General features: G+C 36.3%; 1 protein-coding gene and 1 pseudogene across 1 annotated transcript; one reads left to right on the top strand and one right to left on the bottom strand.

The window, feature by feature from the left end:
• Positions 1 to 1288: 1288 nt before the first annotated feature.
• Positions 1289 to 2230, bottom strand: LOC128048160 (olfactory receptor 6C3-like; annotated as a pseudogene).
• A 12895-nt stretch (positions 2231 to 15125) lies between these two features.
• LOC128048159 (olfactory receptor 6C65-like) lies at positions 15126 to 16061 on the top strand. Its single transcript, XM_052640582.1, has one exon. It carries the CDS (start codon positions 15126 to 15128, stop codon positions 16059 to 16061), a length of 936 nt encoding a protein of 311 aa, XP_052496542.1.
• Positions 16062 to 26438: the final 10377 nt, after the last annotated feature.

Here is a 26438-nt window from a genome sequence, read left to right as displayed (position 1 = left end):
GGGAAAAAAAATAGTGTGGAGCATGTATCTGGTATCTGGGCTTTTGGGGGGCTGGGGAAGCACTAGTGTCTGTGTAGTTTTTCTTGGGGCCTTTATGGGACCTGACAAAAAATAAATGCCTAAGGGATACTGAAGCCAAAAGAGGACTAGGTGATGTGCTGTTGCTTCAAGGAGCTGAGTTACAGCAAACAGAAACAGAGGGAGCAAGAAACTATAGGCTCCATGCAAAAAAAAAAAAAAAGATAAAATCTTCTAGTTAGGAATCTTCATATACAACTCTGCGAAGACACAGACTCGGAAAAGATTTGAAAGCCCACTCAGAATCTTTAAGTGGACTGATGGTGATGGATTCCCCTGTAAAGGTGGTTGTTCTGTAAAATGTGTAGATAACAACACAGAGTTAAAAGTAACATAAAAAAAAAAAAAAAGAGATCCAATCAAACAGATGAAATAAATCTCAAAACACAGACCTTAAAAAAATGGAGGTAAATAAATATCTGACATAAAATTTAGAAAAACTGCCATAAATGCACTTAATGAGCTCAAGAAAGTGGAAGTGTTTTAGTTTTAATTGATTTATTTTGAATTTTTAAAATATAAAATATCTTGATAAATACTTATTGTGAAAATATGCACTTAATTTCACAAAGTATAAAAAATTATATGATATTTTTGGAATGACTTTACTGTATTATAATATATAACAGGTAGATTCTTTAATGTTAAGAAATTATCAGTGTTCATCTTGAAAACACTTCAGATATTACACATTAATTTTGAAACTTTACATTTAAAATACAATGTGATATCATATCATTTTAAGGACTGATATTTACAGGATTAAAGCTATTTTTTCTTTTGCAGTTAATTTAATTTAATTTAATTTAATTTAGTTATGTATAGATTTTTAATTTTTTTTAAAGACATTGCCAACTGGTTTCTAAAGTACATGTACCATCTTACATTCCCGTCAGCAGTGCTTACTATTTCTTTTTTTTTTTTTCTGCTGATGTATTTTATTTTATTCCATTTTTAACTTCACACTATAAAGTATGTCTTAAAGAAATACAATTCTATTCTAGAATATGCTGTAGGATAAATAACTTTTACTATAATTTAAATGTCAATAAACAATGACTGGAGAAATGGAAGAAATGGACTGGAGAATATATATTAAGTCACGTGGCCTGGTAAGAGGATATAAACAGCAAGCAGAGTTATACAGATATTTAGGAATTTCAGAATTTAACCTAATTGTTCTTTAAAGTGTTTTTGACCGAAAAAAAAGTCATTTATTAGCAGAAAATACTGCTTTATAGGTCATGTCTTTGAAGACTTGTTTTACTTGTTGATTTCTCAAGGTGTATATGAAAGGATTTAGCATGGGGGCCACAGAGGTATTGAGAATAGCTACTTCTTTTTTCAATGATGCCTTTTTTTTTTTTTTTTGGCCAAAGGATTAGCATACATGAATATACAGCTTCCATAGGAGATGAAAATGACAATCATGTGAGAGGAACAAGTGGAGAAGGCCTTTTTTCTCTGACTAGCAGATGGGATTCTCAAAATAGTCCTGACAATGTACATAAAAGACAAAATCACTAATGCCAAAGTGAACAGCAAACTAACCAAAGCAAAGTAAAAACCCATTACTTCTAGAAGCCATGTATCTGAACAAGAGAATTGTAAAGGGGGGGAATAGTCACACAAGTGATCAATGACATTGGAAGCACAGTAATCCAGCTGGAAGAGAAGCATAAGGGGCAGGAAAATGGTCAGAAACCCACTGAGCCATGCTCAGAGCACAAGCAGGCTGCAGAGTTTCCTGCTCATGATGGTTTGTTTAGTGCAGGGGCTTGCAGATGGCAACATAGCAGTCATAGGACATGGCGGTTAGAATGTAAATTTCAGTCACCCCCATGAAAATAGAGAAAAATAGTTGGGCTGCACAATTTTTGTAAGAAATAGTCTTGTCCCTGGTGATAATTGCCCCCAGAAGTCTAGGTATGCACACAGTAGTAAAGGAGATTTCTAAGAAAGAGAAGTTTCGGAGGAAGAAATACACTGGTCTCTGGAAATGGGAGTCCACCCAGGTTAGGGTGATGATAGTCAGGTTTCCAGTGACACTGAATACATATGTGATAAATAAAAAGAGGAAAATCACAATCTGAAGGTCAGGATCATCAGAAAGGCCTAGGAGGACAAACTCTGTGATCACAGTGTGGTACATTTCTCTCTCTCTTTTTAAAATATATTTAGGTTAAAAGTGTATTAAAAGGGAAGAGATGAAAGATATAATTTATTATAATCAAAGTCATTATAATCAGTACAATTCTAAAACATTCTCTCTAATTCTTGCTGATGTCACTTTTTTGGCCTATTTTCATTATATCTTAAAACATATACCTGGGTCCTGCTTTATATAATACTTCTCTTATTCTAATTAGAAAATCTTCATACAATAAATCACATTATTGAGAGATGATAAATGAAATGTATGCTTTTTATTTTGTCCATTTAATGGAAATCCTTGTAATTTTGTTGGAATAATCCTACAAAATATTCATTTCTTTTTTTCTGTCATGTATTTATTAGAAGATGCCACCACTTAAAAAACAGAAATGGATGATCTCATTTCCTTCAAAAGATCAAAAATGAAACTTAAAAAACTAAAGTAGAAACCCATTTTTCTTTGTGTATGACTCATTACTTTTATGATATAAATCAATTAAAGATTTTCTTATCAAATAAAATAAACTTTAAAATGTTTTATAATTAAATTATTAATTTTATTTTAATATTAATATTGGTATTTATGAAGTAATTATCAACATAACATAAGAATGCTCTATATTTATATATGTATTTATAATAAAATAGAGTAAATAGCTGAATTATGTTATTTAATAGGAAATATAGTCACTTAAAGATTTGTCTGTAATTCCATTGAAATCATTAATGTTTGGTATCTTCTGTGATTTTCTAAGAATATACATATACAAGCATTTCTATTTTGAACTTAAGGATATGCAGCATTTATCTACTTTTCTTTTTGTATTAAACCACAAACTGAAAAGTAGCTACTTGCCTCAGATCATAGCGCCTCTGTCACCCAGATTGCAGCCCAGTGCAATTTCCGTTTGAACATCCTTATTTCTCAGTTATTAAGCTTTATTAAAAAGCATTTTATTCCCTTGAAGCTCTGCCCCACATTTGTCTTTTGCATGAAGCAACTGAAAAAAAGGATATTCCAGAAATGTGTAGGGAAACCTCTCCTATGCACACAAACCTATTCACTTAATTCCCATCTCTGCTAGATATATCATTCTGTTTATTTGTTTTGCTAAAATCATGACAGATCCCTTCTCCTTATTTCTGATATTCACATTTCTGCTGTGAGTAATAAAATGCAAAATCATTGCTCCCTCCCAGACACTAGCACATGTCACATTAATCAAATTTCATTAAATTTTCTCTGTTTTATGGTGACTCAAGGGAAATAGTTCAGGAAATAAAAACAATGTCAGAAACCTATAGAAGATTGGAAATACACTATCCTCCTTTTCAATAAAGTTGGTCTAGAAGTTTAAGGGAGCCATATTTTAAGAGAAAACTGCAAGGAATATGACAATATTGGGTATTATGAGCATAGATACTTAAACTAGGATCTGGTATCTCTCTGGCTGCACGAATAGCTCAAATTTTTCATGTCCAGTTGTTCTGACCTATGAAGAAAGTCATACATTGATCTCCTAGGAATGAAGCAAAGTCGAGGCCAAATCTGTGCTAAGGTATAGACCATGAGGGATTTCTGGAAACCATACTTGGCATTCTCAGTAGCCTCCTAATTCCCCTCTATAGTGAATCTCTCTTGAGAATGGCTATGTTTATCTTTGTATCCCATAGAAGACCTCAATGTTGACTTTTATAAAATAACCACTTCCATTAACCACAATTATTTAATATTTCATGAGTAATAGAAATAAATGGGAAAACTTACAAACATAGAACCTTTAATCTAACATGATAAATAGACAGCATATACAAATAGCAGATTCTCAAAGCAATAAGGATCTAACCAATTAGTTAATGTGTTTCTTCTGAAGTCAATAATGACTTCATTAGACAATGAAACCCTGGTATTCTACATGATACACTAGCAAGGCAGAAGTCACCTAGAATTAAGTGCCTACTAAATCAAGGTTGAAGAAACTTGCATAATGAGTAGGAGTCCTGTGCACTGTGCTGGCATCTTCCAAATGCATCTGAGAGCTAAAAGAAAAAAAAAAAAAAAAAAAAATATATATATATATATATATATATATATAGCTTTAATATTTCAGTCATCTCATAACCAATGAGATGGTATTACCAATAATAAATCCTGGTCCTACGTCTCCTTAATTATATAAATGATTTGATTCACAACATTTCCACCTGTCTCATGTAACTATTAGTCTTATGTGACTGGGAAAGGTTGGGGACTGAGAATTAATATAAAGCTTCTATAGATTCAGATGCCTCAAAACTTGAATTTAGAGGCACCATGTAGACTCCCTTGCCAAGAAAAGGATCCATATCCCTCTGCTTCATGAAGCTAGCCATGCATTGTTTAAGGACACTGTCATTACTTCACATGAAGGAGCTATTTTCTTCATGTGTGCATTTGTCACTTCCCTGGTGGCTCAGAGGTTAAAGCGTCTGCCTCCAATGTGGGAGACCCGGGTTCGATCCCTGGGTCGGGAAAATCCCCTGGAAAAGAAAATGGTAACCCACTCCAGTATTCTTGCCTGGAGAATCCCATGGATGGAGAAGCCTGCTGGGCTACAGTCCATGGGGTCGCAAAGAGTCGGACACGACTGAGCGACTTCACCTCACTTCAAACTACTTTTTAAGTTTATAGCATGTATACATGTCAGGAATTATTCAGGAGATGGTAAACATCAAAAAAAAAAAAAGCTAAAAATAACTCTGTATATGAAAAATTTCACAAATTTTTGCTATTTTTGCAAACTTTTTCTTTTTTTCTTTTTATTTTTTATTGAAAGTTAATTGTTTTATAAAATTTTGTTGTTTTCAACATCAAAGAAATCATCCATAAGTATACATGTATCCCCTCCCTTTTGAACCTCCTTCCAATCTCCCTCCCCACCCCACTCCTCTAGGTTGATACAGAGTCCCTGTTTGAGTTTCCTGACCCATACAGCAAATTCTTGTTGGATATCCATTTTATATAGGGTAATGTAAATTTCCATGTTACTCTTTCCATACATCTCACCCTCTCCTCCCCTCTCCTATGTCCGTAAGTCTATTCTCTATATTTCTCTATTGCTGCCTTGTAAATCATTTTTTTTATACCATTCTTCTAGAGTCCATATGTATGTGTTAGAATATGATATTTATCTTTCTCTTTCTGACTCATATCACTCTGTATAATAGGTTCTAGGTTCATCCACCTCATTAGAACTGACTCAAATGCATTCTTTTTTTATGGCTGAGTAATATTCCATTGTGTATATGTACCAAAGCTTTATCCATTCATCTGTCAATGGACATCTAGGTTGCTTCCATGTTCCAGCTATTGTAAATAGTGCTGCAATGAACAATGGGACACATGTGTCTTTTTCGATTTTGATTTCCTCAGGGTATAGGCCTAGGAGTGAGATTGGTGGATCATATGGTGGTTCTGTTCCTAGATTTTAAGGAATCTCCAAATCATCTTCCATAATGGCTGTATTGATTTAGATTACCATCAACAGTGCAAGAGCGTTCCGTTTTCTCCACACCCTCTCCAGAATTTATTTGTAGACTTTTTGATGATGGCCATTCTGACCAGTATGATGTGATATCTCATTGTAGTTTTGATTTGCATTTTTCTAATAATGAGCAATGTTGAGCATCTTTTCATGTGTTTTTTAGCCATCTGTATGTCTTCTTTGGAGAAATGTCTGTTTAGGTCTTTTTCCCACTTTTTGATTGGGTTGTTTGTTTTTCTGGCATTGAGTTGTATGAACTGTTTGTATATTTTGGAAATTAAATTTTGTCAGTTGTTTCATTTGCTATTGTTTCCTCCCATTCTGAGGGTTGTCTTTTCACCTTGCTTATAGTTTCCTTTGCTGTGCAAAAGCTTTTAAGTTTAATCAGGTCCCACTTGTTTACTTTTGCTTTTATTTCCATTACTCTAGGAGGTGGGTCATAGAGAATCTTGCTTTGATTTATGTCACTGAGTATTCTGCCTATGTTTCCCTCTAAGAGTTTTATAGCTTCTGGTCTTACATTTAGGTCTTTGATCCATTTTGAGTTTATCTCTGTGTATGGTGTTAGGAAGTGTTCTGATTTCATTCTTTCACATGTAGATGTCCAGCACCACTTATTGAAGAGGATGTCTTTGCCTCATTGTCTATTCTTGCCTCCTTTGTCAAAAATAAGGTACCCATAGGTGCATGGGTTTATTTCTGGGCTTTCTATCTTGTTCCCTTGGTCTATATTTCTGTTTTTGTGCCAGTACCATACTGTCTTGATGGCTGCAGGTTTGTAGTATGATCTGAAGTCAGGAACGTTGATTCCTTCAACTCCATTCTCCATTCTCAAGACTAATTTTGCTACTCTGGGTCTTTTGTGCTTCCCTAAGAATTGTGAAATTTGCCATTGGTAATTTGTTAGGGATCATATTGAATCTGTAGATTACATTTGGTAGGATAGTCATTTTCACAATATTGATTCTTCCTACCCAGGAACATGGAATATCTCTCCATCTGTTTATGTCATCTTTGATTTATTTCATTAGTGTCTTGTAATTTTCTGTGTACTATTCTTTTGTCTCCTTAGGTAAATTTATTCCTAGATATTTAATACTTATTGTTGAAATGGTGAATGGGATTGATTTCTTAATTTCTCTTTCTGAATTTTCATTCTTAGTACATAGAAATGCAAGTGATTTCTGTGTATTGATTTTGTATCCTGCAACTTTGCTAACTTTACTGATTAGCTCAAGTAATTTTCTGATACCATCTTTAGGGTTTTCCATGTACAGTATCATGTCATCTGCAAACTAAGAATTTTACTTCTTCTTTTCTGATCTGGATTCCTTTTATTTCTTTTTCTTCTTTGATTGCTGTTACTAAGACTTTCCAAGCTATGTTGAATAATAATGGTGAAAGTGGACACCCTTGTCTTGTTCCTGATCCTTTATTAATGATGACAATGAAACAAAACCAGACAAAACGCAGCAAGAGCAGAGGAATGTAGATTATTTTGGCCTCTAAAATTCTGGGATTCAAAACTCTTCTCACTTAAAAACAAGCCCAGCTCCAGAGCATGACTGGCTGGGCTCACTGGACAAGTGGGGAACAAGTGGACTGGGTTTGTGGAGTTTACAACGAGCAGGTGCAAAGCATTACAAGGTCTCTTTCAGCCTGGCAGGGCAAAGATGAAGTCGCAGGAAGGAACACATTGGAAACAGGAATATGGCAGGCTTTTATTGTTCAGTTCTCCTCCCTGAGGCACCAGAAAGGAGAGACAGCCTCCGTGACTGCAGGAGGCCAATGGTTCAGACACTCAGGACTCAGGACAATTCCAGCAAATTTGGGAACCAGCAGAGGAAGTCTGTGAGCTTCAGGGAGACTCACTGTGAATTTAAACTATTATCCAACCATGAGATAATAGAGTGTCTGTCTTTTCCAAGGCCATAAAAATGTTGATGGACAGAACCCCATCTGTTTTATGTTTTCTTTCCTTTTAAAAATTATTTTTACTGAAATACAATTGACATATAACATTGCATTAGTCTCAGGTGTACAACATAATAATTAGATATTTGTATAAATCACAAAATAATCATCAAAATAGGTCTAGTTGACACCTCACCACCACAAATAGTTATAATCATTTTGTGATGAGAACTTTTAAGATCTACTCTCTTAGCAACTTTCAAATACATAACACCGAATTATTAGCTATAGTCACCATGCTTTACATGATGCTAGATTATTTCAACTAATTGCTGATTTATTTTACTATAAATATGGAAATTTATGTTTGGATGAATTCCCATGGCATAGGGGAAAAGAAACATAATTTTATATCATGCTGAATTTACTGAAATGAGTGCACTTATCAAAAATTCTGAATTTTCTATGTCACCTGGGGTAGATGGGAAAAGCACCACTGGATTTTCAGGTGATTAATACATTTCAATTTCAAATTAACTTATTACAAAAGAAGTTGAAATAGCATAAGTTCCTTTATAAAAATTAGAATTTTAAACATATAGATTAAAGAGACAGATAGATTGGAATTTATTCAGCATATTCAAAGCTATTGATTGGGGAAGGAGAGGGTGATATGATATGAGAGCGTGACATGGGGAACTCAAAGACAGTGCTCTGTGACAACTAGCAGGGTGGGATGGAGATGGAGGTCGGTGGGAGGTTCAAGAAGGAGGGGATGTATGTGTACCTAATGCAACATAGATAGCATATTGAAAAGCAGAGACATTACTTTGCCAACAAAGGTCCATCTAGTCAAGGCTTTGGTTTTTCCAGTAGTCATGTATGGATGTGAGAGTTGGACTGTGAAGAAGGCTGAGCACCGAAGAATTGATGCTTTTGAACTGTAGTGTTGGAGAAGACTCTTGAGAGTCCCTTGGACTGCAAGGAGATCCAACCAGTCCATTCTGAAGGAGATCAGCCCTGGGATTTCTTTGGAAGGAATGATGCTAAAGCTGAAACTCCAGTACTTCGGCCACCTCATGTGAAGAGTTGACTCATTGGAAAAGACTCTGATGCTGGGAGGGATTGGGGGCAGGAGGAGAAGGGGACGACAGAGGATGAGATGGCTGGATGACATCACCGAGTCAATGAACGTAAGTTTGAGTGAACTCTGGGAGATGGTGATGGACAGGGAGGCCTGGCGTGCTGTGATTCACGGGGTTGCAGGGTCAGACATGACTGAGCGACTGAACTGAACTGAACTGAATGCTGATTCATGTTGATCTATGGCAAAAGACATCACAATATTATAAAATAATTATTCTCTAATTAAAAAAAAATTAGGCTATTGATTAACAGAACAAACTTTATTCTCTAAGATGTCCAGAGTTGAAACAAGTATGTCTTTCCAGTGTCTTTTTTAACAGGGGAAAAAGGGACACGAGATTGACAATTAAAGTGGGAGATCTGCTATTGAAACATGTTAAACATTTCTCCTAATGTTGCCCTTTAAGTCTTGGATTTAAGAAACCTTTACACACATTTCCAGCTGAGGTTAAACAAAATAATGCTCTCCTTTCTTTTTTCAGCTCTTATATCTTAAACACATTCCTTTTCTATGGCCTATCTCATGCCATAATTTTTGCATTTTTGTATTTTTATTGGCAATTTTACTGCTTAAAATGGTCCTCAAAGCCCAGTCTTAAGGTATCATTTCTTAAAAGCATGTACATTCATATAATCCATTATTGAAAACACTAGTAAAAGGCAGATTCTATAAAAAAACTTTGAAAGCACATGAATTACTATGCTCAGTGAAGATATAAGTTATTGTTTAACATTGTCCTAAGAAGTATTTGTTTTCAGTACTTTACTGGTTTGCATAGTGTTCTTCAAAAAATTCATGTGCATCTAGAGTCTGAAGCTTTGACCTTACTTGAAAATAGGATCTTTGCATATGTAAGCAAGCTAAGATGAGGATTTATACATTAATTTTCCATGTAGCTTTGTTTAGTGACAGGTTGTCCATGATGCATAATTTTTTTAATTTATTTATTTTAATTGGAGGTTAATAACTTTACAATATTGTATTGGTTTTGCCATACATCAACATGAATCCACCACAGGTATACACGTGTTCCCCAGCCTGAACCCCTCTCCCTCCTCTCTTCCCATACCACCCCTCTGGGTCATCTCAGTCCACCAGCCCCAAGCATCCAATATCATGCATCAAACCTGGACTGGCGATTCATTTCATATATGATATTATACATGTTTCAATGCCATTCTCCCAAATCATCCCACCCTCGCCCTCTCCCACAGAGTCCAAAAGACGGTTCTATAAGAGACACACATGATGTGTAATTTTAAATGACACTGTGGTTTATAGATAAACATCAGATAAAAGCTATTGTGACATTTATAATTAAAATGAGTATGTTTATGTCATGTTAGTGAAGTTCTTTTTAATAGTCTTTTTCTTCAGTATGTTCTGTGTATTACTTAATATACCATGAATAACTTCATTTGTCTCCCAAATAAACAGTAAAAATAATTTGAAATTCCTTACTCAGGAATTTCTATTAAGATTATAAATAATCCCAGGTTTCATTTAATTTAAGCTATATATTTTATGGAACCCCTGGATTAAAAACAACATAATATAAATCTCAAAAATTTAATGTGAATGGAATACTATAGACATCTTTTCAGATCAAAGCAGTGAGCAAGAAAATGCTGAGAAAGAATATTGCTTATATTGGACAAGAGAATGGGAATCTGAGATTTCAAAAACAATGTAGAATTCTCACACTTTTTGTAAGAAGTGAAAATTATGTAAAAAGCTATCTTTGTCATCTGTATATTCTCAGAAAAAATGTCAAAAATAATTATTGAATGAATCAATGGTAATGGGTCTAATCATGATCAGGTCTTTTATGTCAACATTCAATGAAAGTATATAAAAACTTAAAAATAAGCCTGACATCTTTTACAGTGTAGAATAATTAATACCTTATCAGACTCTTACCTGGAAAATCCCGTGGACGGAGGAGCCTGGTGTCCGTGGCGTCGCTAAGAGTCGGACATGACTGAAGTGACTTAGCAGTAGCAGCAGTGTAGAATAATGGATGTCTTAACATCACAATGAATTTTTCATGTTTTCTTTATGATTTGAGAAAAACCCACTTTTTCATGGGGCTTCCCTGGTGCCTCAGTCAGTAAAGAAACCACCTGGAATGCAGGAAACCTAGATTTTTTTCCCTGGGTCAGGAAGATCCACTAGAAAAGAGAATGTCAACCCATTTCAGTATTCTTGCCTGCAGAATTCCATGGAAAGAAGAGCCTGTTGAGCTACAGTCCATGGGGTTGCAGAGAGTCAGACACAACTGAGTAGATAACACTTTCATTTGTTCACAGCCTAGTCTGTTGCCACTTGAGTTCAGTTCAGTCGCTCAGTCGTGTCCGACTCTTTGCGACCCCATGAATCACAGCACGCCAGGCCTCCCTGTCCATCACCATCTCCCAGAGTTCACTCAAACTTACGTTCATTGACTCGGTGATGTCATCCAGCCATCTCATCCTCTGTCGTCCCCTTCTCCTCCCGCCCCCAATCCCTCCCAGCATCAGAGTCTTTTCCAATGAGTCAACTCTTCACATGAGGTGGCCAAAGTACTGGAGTTTCAGCTTTAGCATCAGTCCTTCCAAAGAAATCCCAGGGCTGATCTCCTTCAGAATGGACTGGTTGGATCTCCTTGCAGTCCAGGGGACTCTCAAGAGCTCGGTGCTCAGCCTTCTTCACAGTCCAACTCTCACATCCATACATGATGACTGGAAAAACCATAGGCTTGACTAGATGGACCTTTGTTAGTAAAGTAACATCTCCGCTTTTGAATATGTTATCTAGGTTGGTCATAACTTTTCTTCCAAGGAGTAAGCATCTTTTAATTTCATGGCTGCTGTATCTTAAATGTCTGCAATAATCTCACTGAAGGGAGTAGGGTTGAAAGTTGCTGACCTAAGTAGCTTCAAAATGATTGAAATTTGTAAGACTAAAAACAAAGGAAAGGTACATAAGTTCTACAATCTAGTTAATAAAGGGTTTTCCCATGATTGTATAGGTCAATAATTTTGATAATGTTATATAAGTAGACAGGTATTGAAGATTTAAGTACATGGATAGTGGGTGCCAAGAATCTTACTTTTGCAGTGGGAGCTTACAGAGAAGAAGATCTGAAGTTATTATAATGTATCTGGTAATGAAGATAACAATATAGATTCATTTTTAGTTTAGTATAAATCCAGAAGGTAGCATAAAGATTATACATACATATTGATACACAGGTTCACAGTCTCATAAGTTTTTCCTGGTTCTGTCCTGTTAGAGGACCTAGAATCAATGGCACATGACAGCAATGAACACACACAGGGCCGAGATCCTGGTTTCTATGGCGACTCACTCCAGTATTCTTGCCTGGAGAATTCCATGGACAGAGGAACCTGGTGGGCTACATTCATGGGGTCACAGAGAGTCAGACAGGACTGAGTGACTAACACTTTAATCCTAAAGAATCCAGGCATCACTGAAGAAATAACTGAGGACTGTGGTAAGGAATATACATGATGATCCTGAAGCATCTTATAATTCCAGAAAATAAAGAAGGGCCTTTTTTTTTTTTAAGCACCATGTTAGCAGTAGGTTAAAAAGAGCAGCAGCCCATTGAAAGGGCTCCCAATGGCCGAAGCTGAGAAAAAAATCTAGCAACAAGATAAAGTAGCAATGCTTATAATTCAAGGTATAAAATAAATATCCATGAACTCACACTGATCTAAGAAAAAATTGAAAAAATTAACACATGAGACCGATACATTAATTACCCATGTAAAGGAATCTTGAATAACTTTATAACAAAACATTTGAACAGTGCATTGAGTCTCCTGGTTGCCCTAACCTCTTGCTATTTTCTGCTTCTTCACAAGTTTATATTAACTGAAATATAGTACCTCAGCAGACATTCATATCAAGCAAAAATAAAACAACACTGACAACACAAAATCCAAAATTTCAAAGAAGGCTACTTCCTAGCTGTTGCTTTTTGCAGTTGTCCTCTGACATTTAATGTTCTTTAAAAATTATTTCCCAAGGACACCTAATTAAAATTATTCAACTAAATTTAGGTTGAACTAATAAGCACCATCTCTCTCCAGAGGCATTTGAATTCTGTTTCACTGCAACAATCCCCTGTGGCTATTTTGAAGAGGAAAAAAAAAAAAAAAAAAAACCCAGGTAAAAACCAGTCTGTTTGTTTTGGAAACAGTAGTTAGACACTCTAGTCCTCACCCCTGGAAGGTAAACAAGTGAAAACAAAAATTATAAACCATCCTTCTTTCACAAAGGTTACTGAGAGCCAAGTAAGATATTATATTGCTAGATTTTCCTTGTATCTAAGGTTAGACCACTGCTACTTTTATGAAAATTTTTGGAAACAAAGTACAAAATACCTGGCCTTAGATGGTGAAACATGGAATAGATTCAAGTGCATTTTTTTCTTACAAGTTTCTACTGATACGCCATGCATTGCATCTTCTTTCCAGAGCTTCTATTTTTTGATTCTCAGAAAATTTGAGCTCTCTCCTTAGGAACTAGGAGCTTCACTTTATTAACCAGCAAAATATATAACTTTATCACCTTTATTTGCCCGTTTCACCAAAGTAACTACTGCTCTAATCCCACTTTCTTCTTTTCCTTTCCCTTTTTCTGTTATCTCTTTAGTTCTTTGAGTCTGACCCACATTTCAGGAAAGCTTGGTCTCTGGTTGGTTCTACTGTGCAACAATTTAACACTTAGAACAAAATTTTGTTTGGCTGCTACCCTCTCCCATTTCCAGCACTTCTAGCTGTCTTCCTAAACAATAAGCTAGTATCAAAGACACTGTTACTCAATAAAAAATCTTGCAATACTACCCGAGTCTCAGCCTTTCAGACTCAACATGAATTGACTACGTGGGACTGCCATGGAACCTCTGCCACTGTGTCACCAAATCCTTTCCTGAGGGACCTCTTGAACTCTTTGCTTGTCTTCTGGATGTAACACCTTATACCAGCAACTGGGACTATATCACTTTTCTGTCAAGACCTCATCAATTTCAGGAATAAACTTTCTACTGGACTTATCTTTCAATATGTCCATCTCACACTACGCAGCCAGGATCATATTGCCAAAATCCACCTACACACTATATAAGTATGTTATTGTATGGGAAAATCAAAGGCAGAAACAAGTTGGAAAGTCTATGAAATACTCCATAAGTAAAATTCCACACTGACACTCAAATTAAAGCAAAAGATTACTTGAGTTTGAACAGTCAAATTGCTACCACATGGGATTATATAATTGTAAGTGTATTTTTCTTATCTCACTTCATTTATTTTTCTCACTTTCTAATGAATTTATACTTAGATCAATTAACTTTGCTTGTAAAAATCTCTTGTAAAACATAATAGATTGTTATTTAACTCAAAAGAAAAATTTTAACTTCTCAGCTTATTTAGGAGTATATGCATATTAATTTTTATGGCTCTGATCCTTTTATTAAGTTATTAATTTTCTATGTAGGCAAGAATGACATTAACGATTTAAACATAAAACTCACTAAAAAGACAAATTTTGAAACGTTTTATTTTCAGAAAAATCATTAGACCATATGGTGATTGAGGATAGAATATTTTATAATGTTCTACCTAATTTTTTACACATATGATCAAACTCTGAAAAGAAACTGAAGCACATGTGATAGGTATATTTTTCCTATACAAATATGATTATTCATCCTATCAAGTCACTCCCTCAATATGAAAAGGCTGATGGTCTAGAAGATGTAAGTTTTCTTCTCCTGGCTTAGGTATATTTTCAAAATTCAGTAAAATTTGGTGTCTAATTTACTTCTCCATTATTTATATACATATATATGGGCTTCCCTGGTAGCTCAGCTGGTAAAGATCCACCTGCAATGCAGGAAACCCCAGTTCAATTTCTGGGTCAGGAAGTTCCCCTGGAGAAGGGATAGGCTACCCACTCCATATTCTTGGTCTTCTCTGGGGTTCAGTGAGTAAAGAATCTGCCTGCAATGTGGGAGAGCTGGGCGCAATCCCTAGGTTGGGAAGATCCCCTGAAGGAGGGCATGGCAACCAACTCCAGTATTCTTGCCAGGAGAATCTCTGTGGACAGAGGTGCCTGGTGGGCTATAATCCATGGGATCACAAAGAGTGGGACATGACTGAATGACAAAGCACACACACATGCGCACATTTCTTAAACCAACAGAAGTGATTTTTAAAAAGGTAAAATCCGTAAAACCGTACTCACTAAATCTTGCTTCTCTTTGCATTTATAGACTTGGAATAAGTCAGTAATATGAAATGAAAAATCACACCTCTGTGAAAGAGTTCATTCTTCTGGGATTAACAGATGATCCAGAGCTAAATGTTTTGATTTTTCTATTTCTATTTTGCACATATATACTGAGTATAAGTGGAAACTTAACAATTATCACCCTTACTCTGGTAGACCCACACCTCAAAACACCCATGTATTTCTTCCTTAGGAATTTCTCCTTCCTAGAAATCTCATTCACAACAGTATGTATTCCTAGATTTCTGGTCAGCATTGTGACAGGGGATATGACCATTTCCTATAATTCTTGCATGACTCAAGTGTTTTTCTTGATACTCCTTGGTTCAACAGAATTTTTCCTTTTGACTGTCATGTCCTATGATCGTTATGTGGCTATCTGTAAGCCACTGCATTACACAACAATAATGAATAGCAGAATCTGCAACCAGCTTGTCATTAGTTCTTGGCTGGCTGGGTTTCTCATTATCTTCCCACCTGTGATCATGGGACTTCAATTGGATTTCTGTGATTCCAACATCATTGACTACTTCACCTGTGACTCTTCCCCCATGCTACTGATCTCCTGCACAGACACAGCCTTCCTAGAGCTCATGGCATTTTTCCTGGCAGTATTCACACTCATGGTAACCCTAACATTAGTGATTCTTTCCTATGTATTCATCCTTAAAACAATTCTGAGGATCCCCTCTGCTGAGCAAAGGAAAAAGGCATTTTCCACTTGTTCCTCACACATGATTGTTGTCTCCATTTCTTATGGAAGTTGCATTTTCATGTATGTCAAAACTTCAGCCAAAGAAGGAGTAGCCTTAACCAAGGGTATAGCAGTGCTTAATACCTCTGTTGCCCCAATGCTAAATCCTTTCATTTACTCCTTAAGGAACCAGCAGGTAAAGCAGTCCTTTAAGAACTTGGTCAAGAAATGCTTCTCAAGTAAATTTTAATTGTAAAGAAATGCATGACCTGAACTTTAAATGGAATCTTATAACACAATTATTAATATTCTTATATTTCTATATCCACTACTATATTCAACTTTTGCTTAATTCAGGTTTTAGTCTCCATCTATTCCATTTTGATCTCAATTGATTCACAATCTTCTTTATATTTGCATGCCCTGAAAATTTTCTGTGCACGAGTGATCTGATGTCACATAAACTGGAATAACAGTGAATAAAAAATCCAAAATTTAAATTTAACAGTCACTGAAGAGCTTTCCCTATGGGCATCAATCAAGAGCTAAATACAAGTTATCATCAAGCAATTCTAAAAAATGATTTCTCCCAATACAGCAGCACAGAGTATTAAAACAATGCTTCTGTGAGGCTAAAGTCTCCTTCATCTAGTGTGTTTCTGTTTATCTTTGTATCTTTATGTCTTTTACATTATGTATGCTGATCTATTCTATTTGGGGCATAGACATTATAACTTCATTGTGAAGCCCATGCTTTAATATTTAATATGCTTTTTGGAATAAATTTCAAAGTTACTGCAAATTTGGAGTTGATATTTCTGTAAGACCCCAATACCTCAACATGAATCATCTTTAACTTACAATACCGGTAATTGATCCATATAGCCCATTATTTTCTTTTAATTTGCTAATGGTTAGTCTGAAGCTCATCAAATACGCCAATAGAAATACCTTGGCATGCCTTTTTCTGCCTAAAATCCGATAGCATCTCTTTGACTTTTTAGACAAATTAAACATATGCTTTTTTCACCCAGATAGTTCTCAAAATTTATGATATATTAACAATATCTTGAAATTTTTTCAGTGTTTTTATAATTACATTCTTATGTATTTATACATATACATGTATATGTGTGTATAAATTATTTCAAAATTTTGTGAACTTTAGAGTTTGTGGATTTAAGCATATTTACGCTATTGAACCTTGACATAATAAATTTTTTCATAAGTTTTTATTATACCTCTACACTAGTAAGAATAAAACTTCATTTAGTATTCATCTACCCATTTATTTTCTATCTTCTTCTATGAGGAATATATAAGAAAATGTAATAATTTACATCAGGGCCCTTTTCCTTAATATTCATTAGAAACCTAATGCTTGAGTTTATTTTCTCACCATTAAAAAATGAGCTCTTCTAAGTATTTATAGAAACAAGGTTGCTCCTAATGAAAACTATGCAAAAAATAAAATAAGCAATTTCTGAGAGTGTGAATGTTTAAAACATCCATATGACCTTTACATTTTCTTGTCTCAACAAAAACACTTACTACATCTGCTTGTAAAAAGTGTTTTACTCAATTTGACAATAGCTTCAGGTAGAATTGGGATGTATACTGTGCTCTTAGGCATCATTTTACTGTTGTTCAGTCACTACATTTTGTCCAACTCTTTGCGACCACATGGACTGCAGCATGCCAGGCCTCCCTGTCCATCACTTTTGCATCATAGGTGTAAATATTCCAGTTATTCCAGAATTACATTTTTGCTTGTCTCTTTGCTTTATGAGAATTTATTATTTTAGTTGTTGCTTGAGAGAGTCTATGTAAGTGTAAATACTTGCTTTGCATTTGTCGACATAGATATGACTCATGGAATCTAGTGCTCAATAGAATCCAGACCCTTCAATGCATGTGTTTAGAGAAACAGTGTGCTGATGTTTAACAAGCAGTTATCAGGGAAAAAAATACAGCTATAGTATAAATTTTACTAATCTAATTTACAAATAATAAAACATGAAATAAACTTCATCATAGGTTCTATATACCCAATTGATTTTCACAGAATGATTTCACTGACTTTTCCTAACTACATAACCAACCTTTGGTTGAAAACTCAACGCAATTTGATAGATGGATTTGAATCTGACACCAGCACTCAAATGTCCAATTACAGTCAGAAGTTTCAGTTTACTCAATAATTGATAGAAAAAGTTTTTTTTTAATTGGAAATATATGAAAGACTTGAACAACCTTATCAACAAAATTGACCAAATTGACATTTTTAGAACATTCCTCTCAACATCAAAGAATACTTATTCTTTCCAAAATAACATAAAGTATTGTCATATTAGATCCTATTCTGGGTGACAAATAAGTCTTAAGAAATTTATAAGATTTAAGTCATACATTGTATGTTTACTGAAGACTGTGTAATTAACTTAGAAATCAATATGGCAAGATATCTGGAAAATCCACTATTTGCAAACTAAATAATATATTACTATGCAATCCACAGGTCAAAGGAAATCAAAGAAAATTATTAAAGTGTACTTTAAACACAATAACATAGAATTATAAAATACCAAAACTTAGACAAATTACTGGAGACTGAGCACTTACTAGGCTAAGAGTGAGAATTATCCAAGGATTATCTTTAAAAGGGGGTCCCCACTTGTCTGTAGGTTTTGCCTCTAATCCCACCAGGTGTTCAAGCTGAGAAGCTAAGAAACTCCTGATTCAGGCAAGAAGCAGGAAGAGGAACCATTCTGAAATAATCCCCAACTATTCTTGATACAATGACCTATACTCCAAGGGAAAAGACTTTACCAAAAACATTTATGAAGGTCCTTCTAGGCTGACTAAAACACTGAGATCTAATCATAAGATCATAGAATGATACCCTCTGCTACAACTTACAATCAATGTATTTTCCCCCAAATAATTTCAAAGGGAAATCTTTATGATGCAAAGGCCTAAAAGATAGCAATTAACCACACTTAACAAAGTTAACGCCGGTGATAAGACATCTAGATAACATATTCTCCCTGAAGTACTGAAAAAGACATAATGCCTCTGTGGTATTTTCCACAGAAGCTTGTTGCTGTTGTTGTTGTTCATCTGCCCAGTTGTGTACAACTCGTTGTGACCCCATGGACTGCAGGACATCAGACTTCACCATCCTTCACTATCTCCTGGAGCTTGCTCAAACTCGTGTCCATTGAGTCAGTGATGCCATCCAACCATCTCATCCTCTTTTGCCCACTTCTCCTGCCCTCAATTTTTCCTAGCATCAGGGTCTTTTCCAGTGAGTCAACCCTAAATATCAGGTGGCCAAAGTATTGGAGCTTTAGCTTCAGCATCACCCTTCCGATGAATATTCAGGATTGATTTCCTTTAGAATTGACGGATTTGATCTCCTTGCAGTCCAAGGGACTCAAGTCTTCTCCAATACCACAGTTCAAAAGCATCAATCCTTCAGTTCTCAGCCATTTTTATGACAAAATGTGGTCCACAGAAACTATACAACCTCAAAACAATTGTGAGAAAACACCAGGAAAAAATGGGAGGAATTCTAAAAATTACCTGCTCAGTACTCTTCAAATATATTAAGGTCATGAAAAACAAGGAAAGACAGGAGTTTGTCACAAATTGAGGAAATCAAAGGAACATAATCTCTAATTCAATGAAGGATTTATGATTTGATCCTCAACAGGTGAAGTATATTGAGAGAAAAATTGACAAAATTCAAATAAAGCATGTAATTTAATCATTATTATTGTAAAAAAATTACTGTGCTTTCCACGTGGCTCTTGGTGAAGAACAGACCTGACAATGCAGGAAATGTTAGAGACATGGGTTTGATCCCAGGATTAGGAAGATCCCCTGAAGGAGAGCATGGCAATCCACTCCACTCTTCTTGCCTGGAGAATCCCATGGACAGAGGATCCTGGCGGGCTATAGATCATGGGGACACAAAGAGAAGAGCAGATTGAAGTGACTTAGCACACATGCACAACCCAATTATTTAGTTTCAATAATGTTCTATGTTTATAGATAAGAAGTTGCACTTATAGGAAGTGGTGTAAAATATTAATATATAAGGGAGCTTTGGTACTATTTTCTCAGTCTTTTAAATCTGAATTTATTCCAAAATAAAGTCTATGTCTAATCCCATTTTCCAAAGGCAAGAATCCTCCTAACCATGATTCAATTTCAGTTCAGTTTAGTAGCTTAGTCATGTCTGACTCTTTGTTACCTCATGGACCACAGCATGCTAGGCCTCCCTGTCCATCACCGAATCCCAGAGTTTGCTCAAACTCATGTCCATTGAGTTGGTGATGCCATCCAACCATCACATCCTCTGTCATTCCCTTCTTGTCCTGCCCTCAATCTTTCCCAGAATCAGGGACTTTTCAAATGAGTCAGCTCTTCCCATCGGGTGGCCAAAGTATTAGAATTTCATCTTCAACATCAGTCCTTCCAATGAACACCCAGGACTGATCACATTTAGGATGGACTGGTTGGATCTCCTTGCAGTCCAAGGGACTCTCAAGAGTCTTCTCCAGCACAACAGTTCAAAAGCATCAATTCTTTGGCCCTCCACTTTCTTCACAGTCCAACTCTCACATCCATACATGACCACTGGAAAAACCATAGCTGTGACTAGATGGACCTTTGTTGGCAAAATAATGTCTCTGCTTTTTAATATGCTGTCTAGGTTATCATGGGCTTCCCTGGTGGCTCAGAGGGTAAAGCATCTGCCTGCAATGTGGGAGACCCGGATTCAATCCCTGGGTCGGGAAGATCACCTGGAGAAGGAAATGCAACCCACTCCAGCATTCTTGCCTGGAGAATCCCATGGATGGAGGAGCCAGGTGGGCTACAGTCCATGGGGTCACAAAGAGTCAGACATGACTGACCCATTTCAATTTCACTTTCACTTTCAGGGTGGTCATAACTTTCCTTCCAGAAGCAAGGGTCTTTTAATTTCATGGCTGCAATCACCATCTGCAGTGATTTTGGAGCCTCCCAAAATAAAGTCAGTCACTGTTTCTCACTGTTTCCCCATCTATTTGCCATGAAGTGATGGAATCAGATGCCATGATCTAACTTTTTTGAATGTTGAGCTTTAAGCCAACTTTTTCACTCCCCTCTTTCACTTTAATCAAGAGGCTCTTTAGTTCTTCATTTTCTGGCATAATGATGGTGTCATCTGCATATCTGAGGTTATTGATACTTCTCCCGGCAATCTTGATTCCGTCATGTGCTTCATCCAGCCCAGCGTTTCTCATGATGTACTCTGCATAGAAGTTAAATAAGCAGGGTGACAATATACAGCCTTGATGTACTCCTTTTCCTATTGGAACTAGTCTGTTGTTCCATGTCCAGTTCTAACTGTTGCTTCCTGACCTGCGTACAGATTTCTCAAGAGGCAGATCACTTGGTCTGGCATTCCCATTATTTGAATAATTTTCCACAGTTTATTGTGATCCACATAGTCAAAGGCTTTGGCATACTCAGTAAAGCAGAAATAGATGTTTTTCTGGAACTCACTTCCTACTTCAATGATCCAATGGATAGTGGAAATTTGACCTCTGGTTGCTCTGCCTTTTCTAAAACCAGCTTGAACATCTGGAAGTTCACATTTCACATATTGCTGAAGCCTGGCTTGGAGAATTTTGAGCATTACTTTACTGGCATGTGAGAGGAGGGCAATTGTGAGATAGTTTGAATATTCTTTGGCATTATCTTTCTTAGGGATTGGAATGAAAACTGACCTTTTCCAGTCCTTGACCACTGCTGAGTTTTCCAAATTTGCTGGCATATTGAGTGCAGCATTTTCACAGCATCATCTTTTAGGATTTTAAAAAGCTCAGCTGGAATTCCATCACCTCCACTTGCTTTGTTCATAGTGATGCTTCATAAGGCCCACTTGACTTCACATTCCAGGATGTCTTGTTTTAGCTGAGTGATCATACCATCGTGGTTATCTGGGTTGTAAAGATCTTTTTTGTATAGTTCTTCTGTGTATTCTTGCCACCTCTTCTTAATAGCTTCTGTTTCTGTTAGGTCCATACAATTTCTGTCATTTATTGTGCCATCTAAGCATGAAATGTCCCCTTGGTATCTCTAATTTTCTTGAAGAAATCTCTAGTCCTTCTCATTCTAGTGGTTTCCTCTATTTCTTTGCACTGATCACTGAGGAAGGCTTTCTTATCTCTCCTTGCTATTCTTTGGAACTCTGCATTCAGATGCTTATATCGTTCCTTTTCTCCTTTGCTTTTTGCTTACCTTCTTTTCACAGCTGTTTCTAAGGCCTCCTCCCACAGCCATTTTGCTTTTTTTTTTTTTTTTTTTTTTTTTGCATTTCTTTTTCTTGGGGATGGTCTTGCTCCTTGTCTCCTGTATAATGTCACAAACCTCAGTCCATAGTTCATCAGGCACTCTGTCTATCAGATCTAGTCCCTTAAATTTATCTCTCACTTCCGCCATATAATCATAAGCGATTTGACTTAGGTCATACCTGAATGGTCTAGTGGTTTTCCCCACTTTCTTCAATTTAAGTCTGAATTTGGCAATAAGGAGTTCATGATCTGAGCCACAGTCAGTTCCCAGTCTTGTTTTTGCTGACTTTGTAGAGCTTCTCCATCTTTGGCTGCAAAGAATATAATCTATCTGATTTCAGTGTTGGCCATCTGGTGATTTCCATGTGTAGAGTCTTCTCTTGTGTTGCTGGAAGAGGGTGTCTGCTATGATCAGTGCGTTCTCTTGGCAAAACTCTATTAGCCTTTGTCCTGATTCATTCTGTACTCCAAGCCCAACTTTGCTTGTTACTCCAGGTTTTTCTTGACTTCCTACTTTTGCACTCCAGTCCTCGATAATGAAAAGGACATCTTTTGGGGGTGCTCATTATAAAAGGTCTTGTAGGTCTTCCTAGAACCGTTCAACTTCAGCTTCTTCAGCATTACTGGCTGGGGCATAGGCTTGGATTACTGTGATATTGAATGGTTTGCCTTTGAAACTAACAGAAATCAGTCTGTTGTTTTTGAGATTGCATCCAAGTACTGCATTTCGGACTCTTTTGTTGACCATGATGGCTACTCTATTTCTTCTGAGGGATTCCTGCCCACAGTAGTAGCTGTAATTGTCATCTGAGTTCAATCTACTCATTTTAATCCATTTTAATTCGCTGATTCCTAGAATGTTGACGTTCACTCTTGCAATCTCCTATTTGACCACTTCCAGTTTGCCTTGATTCATGGACCTAACATTCCAGGTTCCTATGCAATATTGCTCTTTACAGCATCAGACCTTGCTTCTATCTCCAGTCACATCCACAACTGGGTGTTGTTTTTGCTTTGGCTCCATCCTTTTATTCTTTCTGGAGTTACTTCTCCACTGATCTCCAGTAGTATATTGGGCACCTACTGACCTGGGAAGTTCATCTTTCAGTGTTCTATCTTTTTGCCTTTTCATACTGTTCATGGGATTCTCAAGGCAAGAATACTGAAGTGGTTTGCCATTCCCTCTCCAGTGGACCACATTTTGTGCAAAACATTGATTTCACCAAAATTTATAACTGAAATACACAGCAACCTTTACCAGAGAAACAATAAATAATTGATTATTTTATCTCTTCTGTCTTCTATCTTTTATCACTTCTTTGAACTATAATTGTTGATGGTGTTTTGGATCCAATATTCTTGAAATACAATTCTCTGTATATATATAAACACAGGGAATGATCTATAGCATTATGGAATGATCTATAGCATTTCCCTATGATATAACATAAGGAAATAGCTAAGGTTAGTCTTATATTAATGTAGATACTTCCAATAGTATTCATTGTGATGATATTTATCAGAACCTAATTTATTCAAACAACATATTGCATTAGTATTTTTAGCTATAAATGTATAAAAGAATCATGTAAATGTATTAACTCATATAAATATATAAAATGTTGTATCTACACAATGTGGATGATGACTGAGGCCACAAAATTAAAAGACGCTACTCCTTGGAAGAAAAGCTATGACAAAACTAGACAGTGTATTAAAAAGCAAAGACATCAGTTTGCCAACAAAGGTCTATATAGTCAAAACTATGGTTTTTCCAGCAGTCATGTGCGGATGTGAGAGTGAGCCATAAAGAAAGCTGAGTATCAAAGAATGTATGCTTTTGAACTGTGGTGTTGGAGAAGACTCCTGAGAGTCCCTTGGACAGCAAGGATATCAAACCAGCTAATCTTAAAGGAAATCAACCCTGAATATTCTTTGGAAGGACTGGTGCTAAAGCTGAAGCTCAAATAACTTAGCCATCTGATGAGAAGAGCCATCCCTTTGGAAAAGACCCTGATGCTGGTAAAAATTGAGGGCAGAAGGAGAAGGGGGTGACAGAGGATGAGATGCTTGAATGGCATCACTGTCTCAATGACATGAGTTTGAGTAAACTCGTTGAGACAGCGCAGGACAGGGCAGCTTGGTGTGCTTCATGGTATGTTCATGGAGTCACAAAGAGTCAAATACAACTTAGCAACCAAACAACAATATACATATGTACTTGTATATATATTTACTTGTATATGCTTTTATTTATTTACATGAATATATAAGTGTATATATATATATACATATATATATATATATGTATATATATATATATATATGCTGCCATAATTTTTTCTTTAAAAGAACTTGGAACTAATTTATGGAATATAGGAGTGTCTGATATACAAGCAAATATCAAATTTTATGTGTCAAACAATGTTAATTAGAGAAACATGAAAACAAGAAAAGCACCATCTTTGCTATGAAAATTACCTGAGATAATTATCCTAGTGATGACACCAGATATGGAGATTGCTCTTACAAACCATCCTTTCCACTTGCAAGTCTGAAACTGCCAGCATTAGCAACCTATGCACATCCCGTGGGCTTTCCAGGTGGCACAGTGGTAAAGAATCCACCTGCCAATACAGGAGACTCAAGAGACACACATTTGATCCCTGGGTCTGGACAATTCTCTGGAGAAGGAAATGGAGACCCACTCCAGTATTCTTGCCTGGGAAATCCTATGGACAGAGGAGCCTGAAGGGCTACAGTCCATGGAGTCAAAAAGAGTTGGACACCACTTAGTGACTAAACAACAACAAACAATGGAAGAACTAGAGACAAATGAAATGATTGCTGTCCAACTGTTTACTGACCCCATGGTCTGTAGCCTGCCAAGCTCCTCTGTCATATGAAGTTATGAAGTATCAAATTTGTAAGATAGAGAAAAAGTGATGACTAGCAGCATATTTGGAGTCCAAATCCCATTTGAAAAAAAAAATTTAATACAATCTTAAAACCAATTATCTAAGCATTAATGCAAAGGAGATAGGCAAGATATTAACCTAACTAAATTTCAAAGAAAAAAGTAGTAAAGAATAAAGCAGGAAATATAGAAAAACAGAAAAGCAAAATAATAAGCAGAAAATGAAAGGCTGCAAGGAAAAAGAAAATAAGTGGACTACTGAGATAATTAAATATTTTTTGAGTGTTTAGAAAAAAGAAGAAAAATCCAAGCCTTATACTGGGAAACAGGACATCACTGCACATAAATATAGACATAAAAGTAGGATAGTTATAATTTTGCCAGTAAGTTTGAAAATAGTGTTGTTCTATAAAATATAACTGGTACAGAAAAAATATAAAATCTGAATACTTGTATAGTTATTCAGTTCAATTCAGTTCAGTCGCTCAGTTGTGTCGGACTCTTTGCGGCCCCATGAATCGCAGCACGCCAGGCCTCCCTGTCCATCACCAATTCCCGGAGTTCACTCAGACTCACATCCATCGAGTCTGTGATGCCATCCAGCCATCTCATCCTGGGTCGTCCCCTTCACCTCCTGGCCCCAATGCCTCTTAGCATCAGAGTCCTTTCCAATGAGTTAACTCTTCGTATGAGGTGGCCAAAGTACTGGAGCTTCAGCTTTAGCATCATTCCTTCCAAAGAACACCCAGGGCTGATCTCCTTCAGAATGGACTGGTTGGATCTCCTTGCTGTCCAAGGGACTCTCAAAAATCTTCTCCAACACCACAGTTCAAAAGCATCAATTTTTCGGTGCTCAGCTTTCTTCACAGTCCAACTCTCACATCCATACATGACCACAGGAAAAACCATAGCCTTGGCTAGACGGACCTTAGTCGACATTGTAATGTCTCTACTTTTGAATATACTATCTAGGTTGGTCATAACTTTTCTTCTAAGGAGTAAGCGTCTTTTAATTTCATGGCTACAATCACCATCTGCAGTGATTTTGGAGCCAAGAAAAATAAAGTCTGACACTGTTTCCACTGTTTCCCCATCTATTTCCCATGAAGTGATGGGACCAGATGCCATGATCTTCGTTTTCTGAATGTTGAGCTTTAAGCCAACTTTCTCACTCTCCTCTTTCAATTTTATCAAGAGACTTTTTAGCTCCTCTTCACTTTCTGCCATAAGGGTGGTGTCATCTTCATATCTGAGGTTATTGATATTTCTCCCAACAATCTTGATTCCAGGTTGTGTTTCTTCCAGTCCAGCGTTTCTCATGATGTACTCTGCATAGAAGTTAAATAAGCAGGGTGACAATATG

This window comes from Budorcas taxicolor, chromosome 5, assembly GCF_023091745.1.
Source record: "Budorcas taxicolor isolate Tak-1 chromosome 5, Takin1.1, whole genome shotgun sequence".
Taxonomy (NCBI): domain Eukaryota; kingdom Metazoa; phylum Chordata; class Mammalia; order Artiodactyla; family Bovidae; genus Budorcas; species Budorcas taxicolor.
The sequence above is the reverse complement of the archived record's forward strand: the minus strand, read 5'-3'. Positions and strand labels throughout refer to the sequence as shown.

Bases quoted from the DNA above. Each gene is read 5' to 3' on its own strand.
- LOC128048159 (XM_052640582.1), top strand. From the start codon at position 15,126: ATGAAAAATCACACCTCTGTGAAAGAGTTCATTCTTCTGGGATTAACA.